Source organism: Mustelus asterias, chromosome 11, assembly GCF_964213995.1.
Source record: "Mustelus asterias chromosome 11, sMusAst1.hap1.1, whole genome shotgun sequence".
In the NCBI taxonomy this organism is placed as follows: domain Eukaryota; kingdom Metazoa; phylum Chordata; class Chondrichthyes; order Carcharhiniformes; family Triakidae; genus Mustelus; species Mustelus asterias.
This window is the reverse complement of record NC_135811.1, coordinates 842085-864639: the sequence shown is the minus strand read 5'-3', so window position 1 is coordinate 864639 and position 22555 is coordinate 842085. Positions and strand designations below refer to the sequence as shown.

At 45.2% G+C, this 22555-nt stretch overlaps 1 protein-coding gene across 2 annotated transcripts in view; it reads left to right on the top strand.

Annotated features, from left to right (window-relative positions):
- Positions 1-22555, top strand: part of arhgap19 (Rho GTPase activating protein 19) — a 55135-nt gene that overhangs the window by 7955 nt on the left and 24625 nt on the right. Inside the window, exons 3-7 of one of the 2 annotated variants that reach the window (XM_078222979.1) lie at positions 6667-6747; positions 13241-13450; positions 16459-16682; positions 17433-17519; positions 19237-19302. In XM_078222979.1, the coding sequence (XP_078079105.1) occupies positions 6667-6747; positions 13241-13450; positions 16459-16682; positions 17433-17519; positions 19237-19302 (668 nt within the window). The remainder of the gene's footprint in view (positions 1-6666; positions 6748-13240; positions 13451-16458; positions 16683-17432; positions 17520-19236; positions 19303-22555) is intronic. The other variant, XM_078222980.1, reaches the window with a different exon arrangement.

The window sequence follows — 22555 nt, the reverse complement described above, 5'->3', positions numbered from 1 at the left end:
CAGTCTTCAAGGTGGAAGACACTAATAGGTGTGATAGGGGAGGAAATAAATAAAATATCCATCACTACAGAAAATGTACAAAGAACAAAGAAAATTGCAGCACAGGAATAGGCCCTTCGGCCCTCCAAGCCTGCACCGACCATGCTGCCCGACTGAACTAAAATCCCCTACCCTTCCGGGGACCATATCCATCTATTCCCATCCTATTCATGTACTTGTCAAGACGCCCCTTAAAAGTCACTACCGTATCTGCCCACTGAAGTGGTGGAGGCTACCTCGTTGAATATGTTTAAACCACGGATAGATGGATTCCTGATCGGTAAGGGAATTACGGGTTATGGGGATCAGGCGGGTAAGTGGAACTGATCCACTTCAGATCAGCCATGATCTTATTGAATGGCGGGGCAGGCTCGAGGGGCTAGATGGCCTACTCCTGCTCCTATTTCTTATGTTCTTATCTGCTTGCACTACCTCCCCCGGCAACGAGTTCCAGGCACCCACTACTCTCTGTGTAAAAAATCTGCCTCGTACATCTCCTTTAAACCTTGCCCCTCGCATCTTAAACCTATACCCCCTAGTAATTGACTCTTCCACCTGGGAAAAAGCTTTTGACTATCCACTCTGTCCATGCCTCTCATAATCTTGTAGATTTCTATCAGGTCTCCCCTCAACCTCCGTCGCTCCAGTGAGAACAAACCAAGTCTCTCCAACCTCTCCTCATAGCTAATGCCCTCCATACCAGGCAACATCCTGGTAAATCTTTTCTGTGCCCTCTCCAAAGCCTCCACATCCTTCTGGTAGTGTGGCGACCAGAATTGAACACTGTATTCTAAGTGCGGTCTAACTAAGGTTCTTGGCAACAATTGGCCAGTTAGCTTAACATCGGTCATTAGGAAAATGTTAAAGTCCATTATAAAGGGTGCAATAGCAGGACATTTAGAAATTCATAATGTAATCACACAGAATCAGCATGGCTTCATGAAGGGGAAAGTCCATGGTATTGGGGGTAGTATATTAGCATAGGTAGAAGTTTGGCTAACTGAAAGAAGACAGGGGAGGCGATGGCCTAGTATTATTGCTGGACTATTCATCCAGAAATTCAGTTAATGTCCTGGAAACCGGGGTTCGAATCAGTTAATGGTAGGGTGTTGGGGAGAGTTACAGAACAAAGAGATCGAGGGGTACAAGTTCATAGCTCTTTGAAAGTGAAGTCACAGATGGACAGAATGGTGAAGAAGACATTCGGCATGATTGGTTTCATTGGTCAGAACATTGAATACAGGAGTTGGGACGTCTTGTTGAAGTTGTGCAAGACATTGGTGAGGCCACACTTGGAATACTGTGTACAGTTCTGGTCATCCTATTATAGAAAGGATATTATTAAACTAGAAAGAGTGCAGAAGAGATTTACTAGGACGCTACCGAGACTTGATGGTTTGAGTTATAAGGAGAGACTTAATAGATTGGGACTTTTTTCTCTGGAGTGTAAAAGGCTGAGGGGTGATCTTATAGAGGTCTATAAAATAACGAGGGACATAGATCAGCTAGAAAGTCAATATCTTCTCGCAAAGGTAGGGGAGTCTAAAACTAGAGGGCATAGGTTTAAGGGGAGAGATACAAAAGTGTCCAGAGGGGCAATTCTTTCACACACAGGATGGTGAGTGTCTGGAACAAGCTGCCAGAGGTAGTAGTAGAGGCGAGTACAATTTTGTCTTTTAAAAAGCGTTTAGACGGTTAATGGGTAAGATGGGTGTAGAGGGATATGGGCCAAATGCAGGCTATTGGGACTAGCTTAGGGGTTTTTAAAAAAAGGGCGGCATGGTCAAGTTGGGCCGAAGGGCCTGTTTCCATGCTGCAAACCTCTGTGAATCCCGCCATGGCAGATGGTGAAATTTGAATTCAGTTAAAAATATCTGGAACCTGATGACCATGAAACCATTGTTGATTGTCAGAAAAACCCATCTGGTTCACTAATGTCCTTTCGGGAAGGAAATCAGCAGTCCTTACTCGGTCTGGCCTTGCATGTTACTCCAGAGCCACAGCAATGTGGTTGACCTTTAGCTGCCCTCTTAAACAACCTAGCCAAGAGCAACTAAGGATGGGCAATGTCACACGAGTAAATAAAAAAAACACTTGGGGGGGGGGGGGGGGGGGGGGGGGGACATTTTCAGGATGGCAACCTATAACTAATGGAGTGTCACAGGGATTGGTGCTGGGGCCACAATTATAATATATATTAATGACTTGGACGAGGGAAGTGAATGCACTGTTGCCAAGTTTACAGATAACACAAAAATAGGTGGGAAGGCAAATGGTCAGAGATGCAGATTAGCTGAGTGGGCAACAAACAACTTGGCAGATGGGAGATAGTGTAGGAAAAGTTCTGCATTTGGTTCTCCTTTCTCTATCCTGCTTATCAGCATCTCAAAAAACTCTAATAAATTTGTCAGGTATGATTTCCCCTTCATGAAGCCATGCTGACTGTGTGATTATATTATGACTTTCTAAATGTTCTGCTATTTAGCAGCACAGGCTTGGAGGGCCGAAGGGCCTGTTTCCTGTGCTGTACTGTTCTTTGTTCTTTATTGCACCCTCTATAATGGACTCCCGCATTTTCCCAGTGACAGATGTTAAAGAATTGAAATGGAGAAGCTGCAGCACAGAGGGATTTGGTGATCATTGTGCTTAAATCATAAGAAAATAGCATGCAAGTTCAACAGCTAATTGGGAAGGCAAATGGAATGTTAGCTTTTATTTCATAGGAAATAGAGTATGAAAATAAGGTCTTGCTGAAACTATACAGTGCATTAGTTAGACCACACCTGGAATTCTGTGAACAGTTTTGTTCTCCTTATCTAAGGAAAGACATACTGGCATTGGAGCCAATCCAGAGAAAACTCATGAGGTTGATCAGGGTTTGGGGGAATATTCTTATGAGGAGTGTTGAGTAGGTTGGGCCCGTACTCATTGGAGTTTAGAAGAATGAGAGGCGACTTTATTGAGATATATAGGATCCTCAGGGGGCTTGACAGGGTAGATGCTGAGAGGTTGATCCCTTGTGGGCGAGCCTAGGACTAGAGGGCATATTCTCAGATTAAAGGGGTCACCCTTTGAAGACAGAGATGAGGAGGAAATTCTCTCGGACGGTAGTGAATCTGGAATTCTTTACTGCAGAGGGCTGTAGAGGCTGGGTCATTAAATATATTCAAGACTGAGACAGACAGAGTTTTAATCAGTAAGGGAATTGAGGGTTCATAGAATCCTTACAGTGCAGAAAGAGGCCACTCAATCCATTGAGCCTGCACCGACAACAATCCCACTCAGGCCCTATTACCATGGTCAATCCACCTAATCTACACATCTTTGAAATGTGGGAGGAAACCGGAGCACCCAGAGGAAACCCACACAGACACGGGGAGAACAAGCAAACTCCACACAGTCACTCGAGGCCAGAATTGAACCCAGGTCCCTGGCAATGTGAGGCAGCAGTGCTAACCACTACGCCACCATGCCATCCCAGATCAGTCATGATCTCATTGAATGGCGGGGCAGATTCGATGAGCTGAATGGCCTACTTCTCTTGCTACGTTTCATGAGCTTTTAGACTTCATAGCTGTTTAATACAACTGATGACTTGCTCCACTATTTTGGAGGACATTTAAGAGTCAACCACATTGCTGTGGGCCTGGAGTCTAATGAAGGCCAATGAAAACAGCAGATTTCACATCAGTAGCCAGGTGGGTTCCACAGCAATGGCTTCATGGTCACCATTTACTGAGACTATCTTCTAATTTCAGATTTATAAATTAAATTCAAATTTCACCAGCTGCCATTATGGGATTGGACCTGTGTCCCCAGATTATTCACCTGGGCTTGAGACATGACTAGGATATCACCACCTCTCAGTACAGGAATGAAATAAAGAATCTGGTGAACTGGTGCAGCAACAATAATCTCACCCTCAATGTCAACAAAACGAAGGGAGATTGTCATCGACTTCAGGAAGCATAAAGGAAAACATACTCCTGTCTACATCAATGGGGATGAAGTAGAAAGGGTCGAGAGCTTCAAGTTTTTAGATGTCCAGATCACCAACAACCTGTCCTGGTTAACCCATGTCAACACTATAGTTAAGAAAGCCCACCAACGCCTCTACTTTCTCAGAAGACTAAGGAAATTTGGCATGTCAGCTACGACTCTCACCAACTTTTACAGATGCACCATAGGAAGCATTCTTTCTGGTTGTATCACAGCTTGATATGGCTCCTGCTCTGCCCAAGACCACAAGGAACTACAAAAGATCATGAATGTAACCCAATCCATCACGCAAACCAACCTCCCATCCATTGACTCTGTCTACTCTTGCCGCTGCCTCGGCAAAACAGCCAGCATAGTTAAGGACCCCATGCACCCCGAACATTCTCTCTTCCACCTTCTTCCTTCGGGAAAGAGATACAAAAGTCTGAGGTCACGTACCAACCAACTCAAGAACAGCTTCTTCCCTGCTGCTGTCAGACTTTTGAATGAACTTACCTTGCATTAAGTTGATCTTTCTCTACACCCTAGCTATGACTGTAACACTACATTCTGCACTCTCTCGTTTCCTTCTCTATGAATGGTATGCTTTGTCTGTATAGGGCGCAAGAAAATACTTTTCACTAATAAATCAAATCAAATCAATCCCCATAATTTGTTCCTTGACAACGGTCAGAATTCTCCAGGAATGCCCAGAGACATAATTACAGCTGACAGGGACAGCCTATTTTGGAGAATCATTTCGTTCATTCTGGAGCAAAATTACATTCAGTTACAAAAAAGGCATGTCCAGCTTTGGGACTATCATCAGGAGCTGTGAACTACACTGATTCCTCACTACCACCCTGGCAACAAAATTCTGGGAACTGACTGCAGTAATGTTCATTGTGTCACTGTCAGTAAACACAGTCTCTGGTTCCGGCCCGCTCTCTGGTTGGTTGATTCTGGCCCGCTCACTTTCACCAAGCTTTTCATCATCGAACCTAATATCTCTTCATGTGTCTCCTTATTTTGTTTTATAACACTCCAATAAAGTGTCTCAGAATGTTTTGCACAAAGGGTGATATATAATTACAAGGGTGGCACTGTGGTTAGCACTGCTGCTTCACAACGCAGGAACCCAGATTCAATTCCGGCCTCGGGTGACTGTGTGGAGTTTGCATGTTCCATAGAATCACTATAGTACAGAAAGAGGCCACTTGGCCCATCGGGTCTGCACTAACCACGATCCCACCCAGGCCCCACTCCTGCGACCCCACATATTCACCCCGTTAATCCCCTGAGATTAGAATCAATTTAGCATGGCCAATCAACCAAACCCGCACACCTTTGGACTGTGGGAGGAAACCGGAGCACCCGGAGGAAACCCCATGTCTCTGGGTGCTCCAGATTCCTCCCACAGCTCAAAGATGTTGGACACAATTCACCCAAAAAAATTCTAAGTGACGTATTCTCGTGAAAACTGGAGGATTTCACCCTACTTTATTCAGTGGGAGTTCATAGAAGAATCTCTCACTGCACTGCAGAGGCTACCAGTTTGAATATTATTAGATTTCAGGGGGCGGGGCCTGTTCCAGCTGGAAAGGCTGAAACCAATGTGCTGAGTGGGCCATTGCGCACACGCTGATCTATCAACGCCGAGATCGGCGCATGTTCAGTGGCCCCACACTGATGGTCTCCAGATTGCTGGCCAGCTCAATCGCTGGCCAGCCCCGTGATCCCCGCATCGCCGGCTCTCCATGTGCCCCTCCCCCTCACGGCCCGGGCTCAGCCCCCCCTCCCCAGCTCGCTGTGATCTCCAGCCTGGTGGGCAGTTCCAAGGTGCCCCCTGGGCATTTGCACTTTGCCCCTTGAGCAGTGTCAGGGGGCACAGGCTGGCACTGCCAGGGTGCCAATGTCCAGGGGGCACCCCTGCCTGCCCGACCCTTTGGGGGGGGGCCCAATTTACCACCCCGCCCCCACCTTCACTGTGGTTGGTTGGGCCGCTAGCTCTCCAAAAGTGGGGAGCTGCTGTAAACCCCCCTGGAGTGAAACATTCTGGCAGGGTGGGAGATGCTAGTGGGCCCGGAGACTTTAGTCCCGGGCCCGCTAATCACATTGAAATCATATTCAAATGATCGTTGAAATGGTCTTTACTCCTTGCTGCCGATTTCCAGTAGGGACCAGCCTCCACCAGAACTCCGGTGCTGCGAGAATCAAGCGGGTCGCGAATGCTCACACGAACCCTGCAAATCGGCCAATGTGACAATCTCCTGGCCCGTTTCGCTCAAAATGTAGTGCAGCAGGGTGGGAGAATCACGGCCGTGCAGTTTAAGTGGACTGGTCATGCTAAATTGCCCCTTAATGTCCAAAGATGTGCAGGTTAGGTGGATTGGCCATGGTAAATGCGCAGTGCTAAGGGGATAGGATGGGGGGTGGCTTGAACCGGATGCTCTTTCAGATAATCAATTTAGACTTGATGGGCCAAATGGCCTCCTCCTACACTTTTGGGATTTGCTGTTGCAACAGTTGCTGTTGTTGAGTGCGTGAATATGCGAGGCAGTAACAAAAATGTAGTTGATGGTTGTGGAATTCATCAGCAATGTTGTGGTAACTGAATTTTAATGTGAGTGTTTTGCGATTTCTTTTTAGGGAAGGGAGTTGTGTTTGGAGCTCCACTAACAGAAGAGGGAATCGCTCAAGTTTACCAGCTCATCGATTATCTCTACAAAAGTGAGTGAGGCTATGATAGTAACTCAGTGATAACGTATCTTGCTGCCTATACTCTCCTAATCTCCCCTCACCTTCTCCTAGAACCATAGCAAAGTTACAGCACAAAAAGAGGCCATTCAGCCCATTATGCCTGCACTGGCCAAAAAAGACGAAGAAAACAACCATTCATTTTAATCCCATTTTCCACCACCTGGTCCATAGCCTTGTGGGTTCCAGCACTTCAGGAACATCCAGGTACCGTTTACGTGAGTTGAGCGTTTCAGCCTTATAACTCAAATCATCAAGTCCCGGTAACATCCTAGTAAATCTTTCATGCATTGTTTCAAGTTTAATAATATCCTTTCTATAATAGGATGACCAGAATTGCACACAGTATTCCAAGTGTGGCCTTACCAATGTCTTGTACAACTTCAACAAGACGTCTCAACTCCTGAATTCAATGTTCTGACCGATGAAACCAAGCATGCCGAATGCCTTCTTCACCACCCTGTCCACCTGTGACTCTACTTTCAAGGAGCTATGAACATGTACCCCTAGATCTCTTTGTTCTGTAACTCTCCCCAGCGCCCTACCATTAACTGAGCAAGTCCTGCCCTGGTTCAATCTACCAAAATGATCACCTTGCATTTATCTAAATTAAACTCCATCTGCCGTTCGTCAGCCCATTGGCCCAATTAGAACATAGAAAAAATACAGCACAAACAGGCCCTTCGGCCCACAAGTTGCGCCGGTCATGTCCCTACCTAGGCTTATATATAGGCTTACCTATAACCCTCAATCCTATTAAGTTCCATGGACTCATCCAGAAGTCTCTTAAAAGACCCTATCGAGTTTGCCCCCACCACCACTGACGGCAGCCGATTCCACTCACCCACCACCCTCTGAGTGAAAAACTTACCCCTGACATCTCCTCTGTACCTACTCCCCAGCACCTTAAACCTGTGTCCTCTTGTAGCAGCCATTTCAGCCTTGGGAAAAAGCCTCCGAGAATCCACCCGATCTATACCTCTCAACATCTTGATAAACCTCTATCAGGTCACCTCTCATCCTTCGTCTCTCCAAGGAGAAAAGACATAGCTCCCTCAGCCTATCCTCATAAGGCATGCCAACCAATCCAGGAAACATCCTTGTAAATCTTCTCTGCACCCTTTCAATCATTTCCACATCCCTCCTGTAATGAGGCAACAATTGTAATTGATCAAGATCTCGTTGCAATCCGAGATAACACAAATTTGATTGAATGTTTTGAGGAGGTAACTAAGTGTGTCGATGAAGGTAGAGCAGTTGATGTCACATACATGGATTTTAGTAAGGCGTTTGATAAGGTTCCCCATGGTCGGCTCATGAAGGTAAGGAGGTGTGGGATCAAGAGAAATTTGGCCGATTGGATAAGTAACTGGCTATCTCATAGAAGACAGAGGGTGGTGGTCAATGGAAAATTTTCAGACTGTAGACCAGTTACCAGCGGTGTACCACAGGGATCAGTGCTGGGTCCTCTGATATTTGTGATTTTTATAAATGACTTGGAGGATGAGGCTGAAGGGTGGATGAGTAAATTTGCAGTTGACACCAAGATTGGTGGAGTAGTGGATGAGGTGGAGGGCTGTTGTAGGCTGCAAAGAGACATAGATAGGATGCAGAGTTGGGCTGAAAAATGGCAGATGGAGTTTAACCCTGATAAGTGCGAGGTGATTCATTTTGGTAGGACAAATTTGAATGCGGATTACAGGGTCAAAGGTCGGGTTCTGAGAGAGATCTTGGGGTTCATATCCAAAGATCTCTGAAGGTTGCCACTCAAATGGATAGAGCCGTGAAGAAGGCCTATAGTGTGTTAGCGTTTATTAACAGGGGGTTTGAGTTCAAGAGCTGTGGGGTTATGCTGCAACTGTACAGGACCTTGGTGAGACCACATTTGGAATATTGTGTGCCGTTCTGGTCACCTCACTATAAGAAGGATGTGGAAGCACTGGAAAGAGTGCAAAGGAGATTTACCAGGATGCTGCCTGGTTTGGAGGGTAGGTCTTATGAGGAAAGGTTGAGGGAGCTAGGGCTTTTCTCTTTGGAGCGGAGGAGGTTGAGAGGTGACTTAATAGAGGGTTATAAGATGATGAGGGGGATAGATAGAGTGAACGTTCAGAGACTATTTCCTCGGGTGGATGTAGCTGTTACTAGGGGGCATAACTATAAGGTTCATGGTGGAAGATATAGGAGGGATGTACGAGGTAGGTTCTTTATTCAGAGAGTGGTTGGGGTGTGGAATGGACTGCCTGCTGTGATAGTGGAGTCGGACACTTTAGGAACTTTCAAGCAGTTATTGGATAGGCACATGGAGCACACTAGAATGATAGGGAGTGGGATAGCTTGATCTTGGTTTCGGAAAAGGTTCGGCACAACATTGTGGGCCGAAGGGCCTGTACTGTTCTATGTTCTATAACCTTTTTCACTGTCCACTATTCCACCAATCTTGGTGTCATCTGCAAACCAACTAACCATGCCTCCTAAATTCTCATCCAAATCATTCATATAAATAAATAACAGTGGACCCAGCACTGATCCCTGAGGCACACCTCTGGTCACAGACCTCCAGTTTGAAAAACAACCCTCTCCAATCATCTTCTGTCATCAAGCCAATTTTGTATCCAATTGGCTACCTCGCCCTGTATCCCGTGAGATTTAACCTCATGCGGCAACCTACCATGCGGTACCTTGTCCAAGTCCTTGTCCTTGTAGACAATGTCGACTGCACTGCCCTCATCTACCTTCTTGGTTACCCCTTCAAAAAACCTCAGTCAAATTTGTAAGACATGATTTTCCACTCCCAAAGCCATGCTGACTGTCTCTAATCAGTCCTTGCCTCTCTAAATGCCTGTCGATCCTGTCTCTCAGAATACCTAACAACTTACCCACTACAGACGTTAGGCTCACCGGTCTGTAGTTCCCAGGCTTTTCCTTACAGCTCTTCTTAAACAAAGGCACAACATTTGCTACTCTCCAATCTTCAGGCACCTCACCTGTGGCTGTCGATGATTCAAATATCTCTGCTTGGGGAGCCGCAATTTCCTCCCTAGCCTCCCACAACGTCCTGGGATACACTTCTTCAAGTCCTGGGGATTTATCTACCTTGATGCACTTTAAGACTTCCAGCACCTCCTTTTCTGTTATATGTACACTCCTCAAGACATCACTATTTATTTCCCCAAGTTCCCTAACGTCCATACCTTTCTCAACAGTAAATACTGATGAGAATTATTAATTTAGGATCTCACCCATCTCTTGTGGATCCGCACATAGATGACCATAAATAACTTTCCCAACATTGACTGGGAAAGTCAATTTTGTCTTTTAAAAAGTGTTTAGATAGTTACATGGATAAGATGGGTATAGAGGGACATGGGTCAAATGTGGGCAATTGGAATTAGCTTAGGGGTTTAAAAAAAGGGGGCATGGACAAGTTGGGCCGAAGGGCCTGTTTCCATGCTGTAAACCTCTATGACTCTATGACAGCAATAGTATTAGAGGATTGGATGGAGAGAAACTTGTTGAGTGTATTCAGGAAGGACGTCTCATTCAGTATGTGGATGGCCCGACTAGAGAGGGGGCAAAACTTGACGACCTCTTGGGGAATAAGGAAGGACAGGTGACAGAAGTTTTAGTGAGGGATCACTTTGGGTCAGTGACCATAATTTAAGATAGCTATGGAGAATGATAGGTCTGGCACAAAAGTTAAAATTCTAAATTGGCACAAGGCCAATTTTGATGGTATTAGATAGAAACTTTCAAAGTTAATTGGGGGAGTCTGTTGGCAGGCAAAGGGACGTCTGGTAAGTAGGAATCTTTCAAAAATGTGTTAACCGGGGTTCAGAGTAAGCACATTCCTTTTAGAAGGAAGGCTGGTAGAAGTAGGGAATCCTGGGTGACTTGGGACATTGAGGCCCTGGTCAAAAAGAAGAAGGAGGCATATGACATGCATAGGCAGCTGGGACCAATTGGATCCCTTGAAGAGTATAGAGATTGTTGAGTAGAGTTTAGAGAGAAATCAGGAGGGCAAAAAGGGGACACGAGATTGCTTTGGCAGATAAGGCAAAGGAGAATCCAAAGAGATTCTACAAATACATAAAGGGCAAAAAAGTAACTAGGGAGAGAGTAGGGCCTCTTAAGGATCAACAAGGTCATCTATGACTCCATGTATCATCCACAAATTGAGCAACCATGCCTTCAGTCCCATCTTCCCGATCATCATTGTATATAGTGAAAAGTTGTGGTCCCAACACTGAACCCTGTGGAACACCACTAGTCACCAGTTGCCATCCTGAAAAGGACCCCCTTATCCTCACTCTCTGCCTTCTGTCTGTCAGCCAATCTTCTATCCATGCCAGTACCTCGCCTCGAACACCATTGGCCCTCAGCTTATTTAGCTGACATTTTGTCAAAGGCTTTCTGGAAATCCAAATAAGTCACGTCCACTGGCTCTCCTTTGTCTAACTTCTTTGTTACCTCCTCAAAGAACTCTAACAGTCAGACATGACCTCCCTTTGACGAAGCCGTGCTGACTCAGTCCTATTTTACCATGCACTTCCAAGTACTCCACAATTTCATCCTTAATAATGGACTCCAAGGTCTTACCCACAACCGAGGTCAGGCTAACTGGCCTGCAATTTCCCATTTTCTGCCTCCCTCCTTTTTTAACCAGGGGTGTTACATTAGTCTTTTTCCAGTCCTCTGGGACCTTCCCTGACTCCAGTGATTCCTAAAAGATCACCACCAATACCTCCACAATCTCCTCAGCTATCTCTTTCAGACCCCTGGAGTGTAGTCTATTCGGTCCAGGTGATTTATCCACCTTCAGACATTTCAGCTTCCCTAGCACCTTCTCCTTCGTGATGGCCACTACATTTACCTCTGCCCCTGACTCTTGAGGTTCTGGCATGTTACTGGTGTCTTCCACCATGAAGATTGATACAAAGTACTCATTCACTTCCTCTGCCATTTCTTTAATCCCCCAACCTCTAGCATTGTTAGGGCATTACATGTTTCTACATACATGCTCTTCTGACTCCCTCCCACTATTTAGGGGTTGATAGACACTCCTAGCTGCTCCCTTTTTATTTCTGAGCTCAATCCATAAGACCTCATTTGATACTTAATTTAGTATATTTAGAGGGATGGAAATGACGTATCAGCGCAGGTTTGGTGGGCCGAAGGACCTGTTCATGTGTGCTGTATTGTTCTTTGTTCTTATCATTCCTCTTCACATCTGTAATTGATTTTTTTTTAAACCAATAATGCTACACCTCTCCCTTTTTATTTATTCCCCTACCTACCGTGGCTGAAAGCTCTATAGCCAGGGATGGTCACTTGCCATTTGTGACCCTCTTTAAGCCAAATTTCTGTGATATCGATGATGCCATGTGTATATATCTGCTCTCAGCTCATCAGCTTAATTTGCTGTACTCCTTGCATTTACATATTTACCTGTTAACAATTTCCTCTGCTATACACTTTTAACCTGTGCTTCTTCTGTCTTTCAGAATCACTAATTTTTCAAGTCCTGTTCCCTGCTCTGAATTAGCCCTTGGGTTCCCACACCCCTGCCAATCAAACCCCCTCCTGTTCCCCTCTCTCTCCGTCTCCCTCATCTTTGCCCTTCCCTCCTTTTAATTTTTGCCCAACTCTACCTTCTCCAGTTTAACTTCCTCTCTCCATCTTAGAAACATAAAATATAGGAGTGGGAGTAGGCCATTCGGCCCTTCAAGCCTGCTCCAGCATTCATTATGATCATGGCGGATCATCCAACTCATCTTGTCCCTTTCCCTTGCCCTCAATCCTTTCCCATCTGTCTTTGCACTGAGAAGCAAAACCTTGAGCTGACATTAAAGTCCCTGTGTGTTGTCGTCTCAATAGCTCCACACCGGAGTTCACGTGCTGCCTTTAATCAAACACAATCTCCCAATGTCATTTATACTGTGCAACAATCTTACATAACTGAAATAAACTGAGAATCTAGGAGAATTTAAAGATGATTCTTTTACTGCAATTGTAAATCAGAATCCTTCCTAATCCTGATCACACATTACATATGTGGGGTCGGTTTAAGACACAGTCGAGGAGGAACTTCTTCTCCCAGAGGGTGGTGAATCTCTGGAATTCTCTGCCCACTGAGGTGGTGGAGGCTACCTCACTGAATATGTTTAAAGCGCGGATGGATGGATTCCTGAGCGGTAAGGGAATTAAGGGTTATGGGGATCAGGCGGGTAAGTGGTACTGATCCACGTCAGATCAGCCATGATCTTATTGAATGGCGGGGCAGGCTCGAGGGGCTAGATGGCCTACTCCTGCTCCTATTTCTTATGTTCTTATATCTCTGATCAATTAACATTGAACTTTTGCCATTTTAAAAATCTGTTTGTACTTGACCTGTGTTTCTATTGTTCACATCTTCATTTTCATCATGTCACTAACTCTTCAACCTTATTTCCCTTGTTCTCTACCACAGATCTCCATGTGGAGGGTTTATTCCGTATTCCTGGGAACAGTGTCCGACTGCAGTCCCTGAAAGACGCTTTGAACAGCGGCACAGATGTAAATCTGGATTCCGGAGAGTTTCATCCGAATGATGTGGCAACCTTGTTGAAAATGTTCCTCGGAGAACTACCTGAACCTCTCCTCAGTCATAGACATTATAATGCCCATCTCAAAATAGCAGGTACAGGGTATGTGTGAGTCTGACCAATTCCATCAGTCTGATCATGGCTGATCATCCAACTCAATAACCTCATCCCATTCCCCCTGCCATATCCTTTGATCCCTTTCATCCCAAGAGCTATCTCTGACTCCTTGAAAACATACAATGTTTTGGCCTTAACTGCTTTTTGTGATAGAGAATTCCACAGACTTACCACTCTCTCTGGATGAAGAAATTTTTCCTCATTTCAGTTATCCTTAGACTATGACACCTGGAAGTCTTAAAGCGCATCAAGGTAGATAAATCCCCGGGACCTGATGAAGTGTATCCCAGGACATTGTGGGAGGTTAGGGAGGAAATTGCGGGTCCCCTAGCAGTGATATTTGAATCTTCGATAGTCACAGGTGAGGTGCTTGAAGATTGGAGGGTAGCAAATGTTGTGCCTTTGTTTAAAAAGGGCTGCAGGGAAAAGCGTGGGAACTACAGGCCGGTTAGCCTCACGTCTGTGTGGGTAAGATGTTGAAGGTATGTTGAGAGACAGGATCTACAGCATTTAGAGACACAAGGACTGATTAGGGACAGTCAGCATGGCTTTGTGAATGGAAAATCATGTCTCACAAATTTGATTGAGTTTTTTGAAGGGGTAACCAAGAAGGTACCTGAGGGCAGTGCAGTTGATGTTGTCTACATGGACTTTAGCAAAGCCTTTGACAAGGTTCTGCATGGTAGGTTGTTGCATAAACTTTAAATCTCACGGGATCCAGGGTGAGGTATCTAAATGGATACAAAATTGGCTTCTTGACAGAAGCCAGAGGGTTTTTGTAGAGAGTTGTTTTTCAAACTGGAGACCCGTGACCAGCGGTGTGCCTCAGGGATTGGTGCTGGGTCCACTATTATTTGTCATTTATATTAATGATTTGGATGAGAATATAGGAGCCATGGTTAGTAAGTTTGCAGATGACACCAAGATTGGTGGCATAGTGGACAGTGAAGAAGGTTTTCTCGGATTGCAACGGGATCTTGATCAATTGGGCCAGTGGGCTGACGAATGGCAGATGGAGTTTAATTTAGATAAATGAGAGGTGATGTATTTTGTTGGATTGAACCAGGGCAGGACTTAATCAGTTAATGGTAGGGCGTTGGGGAGAGTTATAGAACAAAGGGATCTAGGGGTACAGGTTCATAGCTCCTTGAAAGTGGAGTCACAGGTGGACAGAGTGGTGAAGAAGGCATTAGGCATGCTTGGTTTCATCAGTCAGAACATTGAATTCAGGAGTTGGGATGTTTTGTTGAAGTTGTACAAGACATTGGTAAGGCCACACTTGCAATACTGTGTACAATTCTGGTCGCCCTATTAAATAAAGGATATTATTAAACTAGAAAGAGTGCAGAAAAGAATCACCAGGATGCTACCGGGACTTGATGGTTGAGTTATAAGGAGAGGATGGGTAGACTGGGACTTTTTTCTCTGAAGCGTAGCAGGCTGAGGGTTGATCTTGTAGAGGTCTATAAAATAATGAGGGGCACAGATCAGCTGGATAGTCAATATCTTTTCCCAAAGGTAGGGGAGTCTAAAACTAGAGGGCATAGTTTTAAGGTGAGAGAGGAGAGACAGAAAAGGGTCCAGAGGGGCATTTGTTTCACTCGGGGTGGTGAGTGTCTGGAACAAGCTGCCAGAGGTAGTAGTAGAGGCAGGTACAATTTTGTTTTTTAAAAAGGATTTTGACGGTTACATGGGTAAGATGGGTGTAGAGGGATATGGGCCAAATGCGGGCAACTGGAACTAACTTTGGGGTTTTAAAAAAAAGGCGGCATGGACAAGTTGGGCCGAAGGGCCTGTTTCCATGCTGTAAATGTCTGTGACCTGGTACTGGACAGCCTCATCTGCATCGACCCTGTCTAGTCCTGTTAGAATTTTATAGGTTTCTATGAGATCCCCCCCACTCATTTTTCTGAACTCCACCAAATGCAATCCTAACCAACTCAATCGCTTCTCATACATTAGTCCTGCCACCCCAGGAATCAGCGTGATAAACCTTCTGTGCACACTCTCAAGAGCAAGAACATCCTTCCTCGGGTAAGGAGGAGCAAACCTGCACATAAAATTCTAGGTGTGGCCTCACCAAGGCCATGTATAATTTCAGCAAGACATCCCGATCTTGTACTCGAATCTGCTCACTATGAAGACCAACATATCATTTGCCTTTACCACCTGCTTCACCTGCCTGCTTACCTTCAGTGATTGGTGTACGAGGATACCGAGGTATTCTGCTCATTCCCTCCCTCAATTTATAACCACTAGTCCACTGCCTGCCATTCAGAAAAAGACCACTTTATTTCTACTCTTTGTTTCCTACCTGATTCCCAGTTTTCTATACCCACAATCACATGTGCTTTAACATTACTCGCTAATCTCTTATGTGGGAGTTTGTAGAAAGTCTTCTCAAAGTCCAAATAGACCACTGGCTCCCCCTCATCAACTCTACTACTTACGTCCTCACGTGCGTGCATGCGTGGTTACAGGGAGCAGCTGTGTGTGCGCAGTTACAGGGAGCAGCTGTGTGCATGCGTGTGTGTGTATGAGGCGGGGGGGGACAGGTACAGGAAGCAGTGTGCATACTCACCTGTGTGTTTGTGTAAAGACTAGGTTTGTTTTTTATTAATGAGGTGTGGATATCACTGGCTGGGCCAGCATTTCAAACCCATCCCGGATTGCCCTTGAACTGAGTGGCCTGTAGGCCAGACTAGATAAGCGTGGCAGATTTCCTTCAATAAAGGACATTAGTGATCCAGATGGGTTTTATGACAATCAACAATGGCTTCATGGTCATTGATTTTTCATTCCAGATTTCTTACTGAATTTAAATTTCACCATCTGCTGAGTCCCCAGAGCAGTACCCTGAATCTGGATTACTAATTCCCCCTGATTATGTCACAGTCTCCCCTTAGATACTTAATGGCAAGTCATTTCTGAATGTGATGTTCCTGGTGTCTGGTTCTGGAATGTGTAATTGGTTTTCTCCTGTTAGATCTAATGGTGTTTGATACGAAGGGGAAGAAGCCTGTTCCTGACAAGGAGCGCCAAATCGAAGCCCTTCAGCTCCTCTTCCTGTTGCTGCCCTCAGCCAATCGCAACCTGCTGAAGTTACTGTTGGATCTACTGTACCAAACAGCCAAACATCAGGACAGGAACAAGATGACTGCCTACAACCTGGCACTAATGTTTGCTCCACACATTCTCTGGCCAAGGAATGTAAGTAGGCTTCTCCTCGATTTAATGTCAATCGTCATTTGACTATCTTCACATAGGCTAACAGTTAGACTCTAACTGCTTTTAAAAGTAACATCTGACAACCCCTAAATGCACCTCATTCTCCAACTTAATTTTATTTTTGATGCCCAAAAGCAAGAATTTAGACTTAAGTCTGCTGTGAGTAACCTCATCCTATCTTTGAAAATGAAATCAATATCCTCCCACACTGACTTCAGAGACATTAAAACATCTCACTGACTCTTTCTAATGTCATGTACCTTCACATATAGAATCATAAAATCCCTACAGTGCAGAAGGAGGTCATTTGGCCCATTGAGTCTGCACTGACAACAATCCCACCCAGGCCTTATTGCTGTAAGCCCACGCATTTACCCTGCTAGTCCCTCTGACACGAAGGGGCAATTTAGCATGGCCAATAAACCTAACTGCACACCTTTGGAGTGTGGGAGGAAACCGGAGCATCCGTGAAAACCCATGCAGGCACGGGGAGAACGTGCAAACTCCACACAGACAGTGACCCAAGCTGGGGATTGAACCTCGGTCACTGGTGCTGTGAGGCAGCAATGCTAATATATTTCCAGCAATGTTGCAAAGATCACACACACAGCGCAAGATCCAGCATTTTCTAGCTTGGATGCACTGACTTATTCAATTATTTGTTGTATCTGATCTCTGCCTTTACCTGTCCTTTCCTGCTGATTCCATTTCATTTTTCTCTGCACCTAACAGTTGATGGCTGCTGACCTTCAAGGAAACATCACCAAATTAAATAACGGAACAGCGTTTTTAATTAAACACTCTCAGAAGCTCTTCCGGGTAAGGGAATACAGATTGTCTTATGGATTGAGGCAGATGGAGATGTGATTGATTCAAAACTTTGGTTAATTGTGGGACTTAAAGAATTCCTAACTCTGTAAAGCACTCAAGTTTAATACAGGTGCAATACTTCAACTTATTGCACCTGCTTGGAGTAACATTCACACTACAAAATGCGATTGGAGTGCTGTGGGTACTACGTGCTGGTGCAGAGCTAGGAGGTGTGGGGGGCAGTGTGAGGAGCGGGGAGAGTGTGGGGGCAGGCTGCAAGTCGGAGCGTATGTGGTATGGTGAGATGTGCTCCCTGTAGGAATGATTGCTGCAGTGAAAACTGGGAACAGGCGCTGTAAAAATAAAGTTCTGACAAGAAATGTAGCTAATCCCTTTAAAAGTCTGATTGAAATGTTTTTTGTTGCTGTGTTCAGAGATTGATGTTTTTACGTAGTTAGATGTGAATCTGAAGGCAGAAGCTTACGGGTTGTTGGGATTTAGTGAGAGACAGCAACACTGGTGTCTGCCAGGGTCTAGAGAATCTCTGTGCTAGATTTACTTCATTCCATAATTAGAGTGGTTCACTAATTATCAACCTAGGTCTGGATTTTTATTTTCTTTGTTCATGGGATGTGGGCATCACTGGCTAGGCCAGCATTTATTGTCCATATCCCTAATTACCCTTGAGAAGCTGATGGTGAGCTGCCTTCTTGAACTGCTTCAGTCCATGTGGTGTAGGTACATCCACAATGTGTTAGGGAGGGACTTCCAGGATTTTGACCCAGTGACTGTGAAGGAACGGCAATATATTTCCCAGTCAGGATGGTGAGTGGTTTAGAGGTGAACTGGCAGATGGTGAGGTCTACTGCTTTCGCTGCCTATGTCTTTTGAGGTGGTGGAGATTGTGGGTTTGGAAGGTGCTGCTTAAGGAACCTTGGTGAGTGCTGCATTGCATCTTGTAGATGGTGCACACTGCTGCTAATCTCCATCTGTGGTGAAGGGACTGCATGCTTGTGGATATGGTGACAATCAAGCGGGCATCTTTGTCCTGGATGGTGTTGAGCTTCTTGAGTGTTGTTGGAGCTGCACTCATCCAAGCAATGGAGAGTATTGCAGCACAGTGGCACAGTGGGTAGCACTGCTGCTTCACAGCGCCAGGGACCCTGGTTCGATTCCCAGCTTGGGTCACTGTCTGTGTGGAGTTTGCATGTTCTCCCCATGTCTGCGTGGGTTTCCTCCGGGTGCTCCGGTTTCCTCCCACAGTCTGAAAGACGTGCTGGTTAGGTGCATTGACCTGAACAGGCGCTGGACTGTGGCAACTAGAGGAATTTCACAGTAACTTCATTGAAGTGTTATTGTAAGCCTTACTTGTGACTAATAAGTAAACTTTAACTGAACTTTAACACCCTGCTGACTTGTGCCTTGTAGGTGGTGGCCAGGCTCTGGGGAGTCAGGAAGTGAGTTATTCGCTGAGGGACCTCCAGCCTCTGACCTGCTATTGTAACCACAGTATTTATATGGCTGGGTGCAGTTCAGATTCTGGTCAATGGTGACCCCCAGAATATTGATAATGGGGATTCAGCAATGGTAATGCCATTGAATGTCAAGAGATTCAGTGATGGTAATGTCACGGAGAGATGGTTCGATTGTTGGATTCCAAAGAGATTGTTTGATGGTTTAATTATAATTAACTTAAGGCTTCTATTCTAATCTGTCTTCTGTACAGGCACCAGCATATATCAGAGAACTTGCCAGATTACAGTTTGCAGGATCAAAGCTCTCAGTGATCAGGGTAAGAATATCTGATTTCTTATTGTCTAAAATAATCTGAAACACCTGAAGTCAATCCCCACATCACTACTGAGATAATAGCTGGGCATGTAGCAGCTTCCCCTATAGCACTGAGTGAAACAAGGCAGTAGCTGCCACCTGGAACCATAGATTGTGTGATAGCACAAAAGGAGGTCATTCTGCCCATCATGTCTGTACCATCTCTTTTTGTAAGAAAAATGTATGTAATCCCATTCTCTTGCCTATTCCCTGTAATCCTGGAATTTATTTCCCTTTAGATAATAATCCAATTGCATTTGAAAGGTAAGTTTGAAGCTGCATGCTTCTTGCGCCCGGGGCAGTGCGCATCTTAACCGGTGTCCTCTGGTTCTCAACCATTCTGTCAACATGAACAGTTTCTCCCTATCTACTCTGTCCAGACCCCTCATGATTTTGAACATATTTATCAAATCTCATCATTTTCTCTTCTCCAAGAAAAATGGCTCCGACTTCTCCAATCTTTCTATCTTCCCTGGGACCATTAAACTTAGAAAATAGGAATAGGCCATTCGGCCCTTTGAGACTGCTCCGCCATTCAATATAATCATGGCTGATCCTTTATCTCAACACTATACTCCCATGCTCTCTCTTTGACACCTTTAGAGTTTTGAAATCGATTTCCTGCTTCAATATATTCCGTGACTTGACCTCCACAGCTTCCTGTGGTAGAGAATTCCACTGGTTCACTCACCTCTGAGTGCAGAGGTTTCTCCTCATCTCAGTCCTAAATGACCCGCCCATAACCTGTGACCCTTTGCTCATCCCCACAGCCAGAGGAAACAACATTCCTGCATCTGGTCTGTCCAGCGCTGTCAGAATTTTATATATTTCAATGAGATCCGCTCTCATTCTTCTAAATTCTAGTGAATACAGGCCCAGTCAACCCAATCTTTCGTCATACAACCATCCAGCCATCCCAAGAATCAGTCTGGTGAACCTTCACTGCCTCTATGAAAGTATATTCTTTTTCAGATAAGGAGACTAAAACTGCACACACTATTCCAGGTGCAGTCTACCCAAAGCCCTGTACAGCTACATCTGTACAAAAGTCCTCTTGCAATGAGGGCCAACATATCTTCACTAAGTGTAGGGAAGCTGGTAAAAGAGGTGGAGGAGTGGCATTGTTAATCAAGGATAGTTTAACGGCTGCGGAAAGGCACTTCGAGGGGGATCTGCACACTGAGGTAATATGGGCTGAGGTTAGAAATAGGAAAGGAGCGGTCACGTTGTTAGGAGATTACTATAGGCCCCCAAATAGTAATAGAGATGTGGAGGAAGAAACTGCTAAGCAGATTATGGATATGCGTGGGGGTCACAGGGTAGTTGTCATGGGGGACTTTAACTTTCCAAATATTGATTGGAGCCTTTGTAGGTCAAATAGTTCGGATGGGGCAGTTTTTGTGCAGTGTGTGCAGGAGGGTTTCCTGACACAATATGTGGATATGCCGACAAGAGGTGAGGCCACATTGGATTTGGTACTGGGAAATGAACCGGGCCAAGTGTTAGATTTGGTTGTGGGAGAGCACTTTGGAGATAGTGACCACAATTCGGTGTCTTTTGTTATTGCAATGGAGAGGGATAGGGCCGTACAGCAGGGCAAGGTTTACAATTGGGGGAGAGGTAATTATGATGCGATTAGGCAAGAATTAGGGGGCATAAGTTGGGAACAGAAACTGTCAGAGAAAGGAACTAATGAAAAGTGGAACTTTTTCAAGGAACAAATACTGGATGTCCTTGATAGGTATGTCCCTGTCAGGCAGGGAGGAAATGGCCGAGTGAGAGAACCATGGTTCACGAAAGAGGTGGAAGGCCTTTGAGAAAAGGAAGAGGAAAGCTTATGTAGGGATGAGGAAACAAGGTTCAGCTGGCTCGATTGAGGGTTACAAGTTAGCAAGGAATGAGCTGAAAAAGGGGCTTAGGAGAGCTAGGAGGGGACACGAGAAGTCCTTGGCTGGTCGGATCAAGGAAAACCCCAAGGCTTTTTACTCTTATGTGAGGAATAAAAGAATGACCAGGGTGAGGTTAGGGCCGGTCAAGGACAGTAGTGGGAACTTGTGTATGGAGTCAGTAGAGATAGGTGAGGTGATGAATGAATACTTTTCGTCAGTGTTCACCAAGGAGAGGGGCCATGTTTTTGAGGAAGAGAAGGTGTTATAGGCTAATAGGCTGGAGGAAATAGATGTTCGGAGGGAGGATGTCCTGGCAGTTTTGAATAAACTGAAGGTCGATAAGTCCCCTGGGCCTGATGAAATGTATCCTAGGATTCTTTGGGAGGCAAGGGATGAGATTGCAGAGCCTTTGGCTTTGATCTTTGGGTCCTCGCTGTCCACGGGGATGGTGCCAGAAGACTGGAGAATGGCGAATGTTGTTCCTCTGTTTAAGAAAGGGACTAGAAATGACCCTGGTAATTATAGACCGGTTAGTCTTCCTTCGGTGGTTGGTAAATTGATGGAAAGGGTCCTTAGAGATGGGATTTACGACCATTTAGAAAGATGCGGATTAATCCGGGATAGTCAGCACGGATTCGTGAAGGGCAAGTCGTGCCTCACAAATTTGATAGAATTTTTTGAGGAGGTAACTAAGTGTGTTGATGAAGGTAGGGCAGTTGATGTCATATACATGGATTTTAGTAAGGCGTTTGATAAGGTCCCCCATGGTCGGCTTATGATGAAAGTGAGGAGGTGTGGGATAGAGGGAAAGTTGGCCGATTGGATAGGTAACTGGCTGTCTGATCGAAGACAGAGGGTGGTGGTGGATGGAAAATTTTCGGATTGGAGGCAGGTTGCTAGCGGAGTGCCACAGGGATCAGTGCTTGGTCCTCTGCTCTTTGTGATTTTTATTAATGACTTAGAGGAGGGGGCTGAAGGATGGATCAGTAAATTTGCTGATGACACCAAGATTGGTGGAGTAGTGGATGAGGTGGAGGGCTGTTGTAGGCTGCAAAGAGACATAGATAGGATGCAAAGCTGGGCTGAGAAATGGCAAATGGAGTTTAACCCTGATAAGTGTGAGGTGATTCATTTTGTTAGGACTAATTTAAATGTGGATTACAGGGTCAAAGGTAGGGTTCTGAAGACGCTGGAGGAAGAGAGAGATCTTGGGGTTCATATCCATAGATCTCTAAAGGTTGCCACTCAAGTGGATAGAGCTGTGAAGAAGGCCTATAGTGTGTTAGCTTTTATTAACAGGGGGTTGGAGTTTAAGAGCTGTGGGGT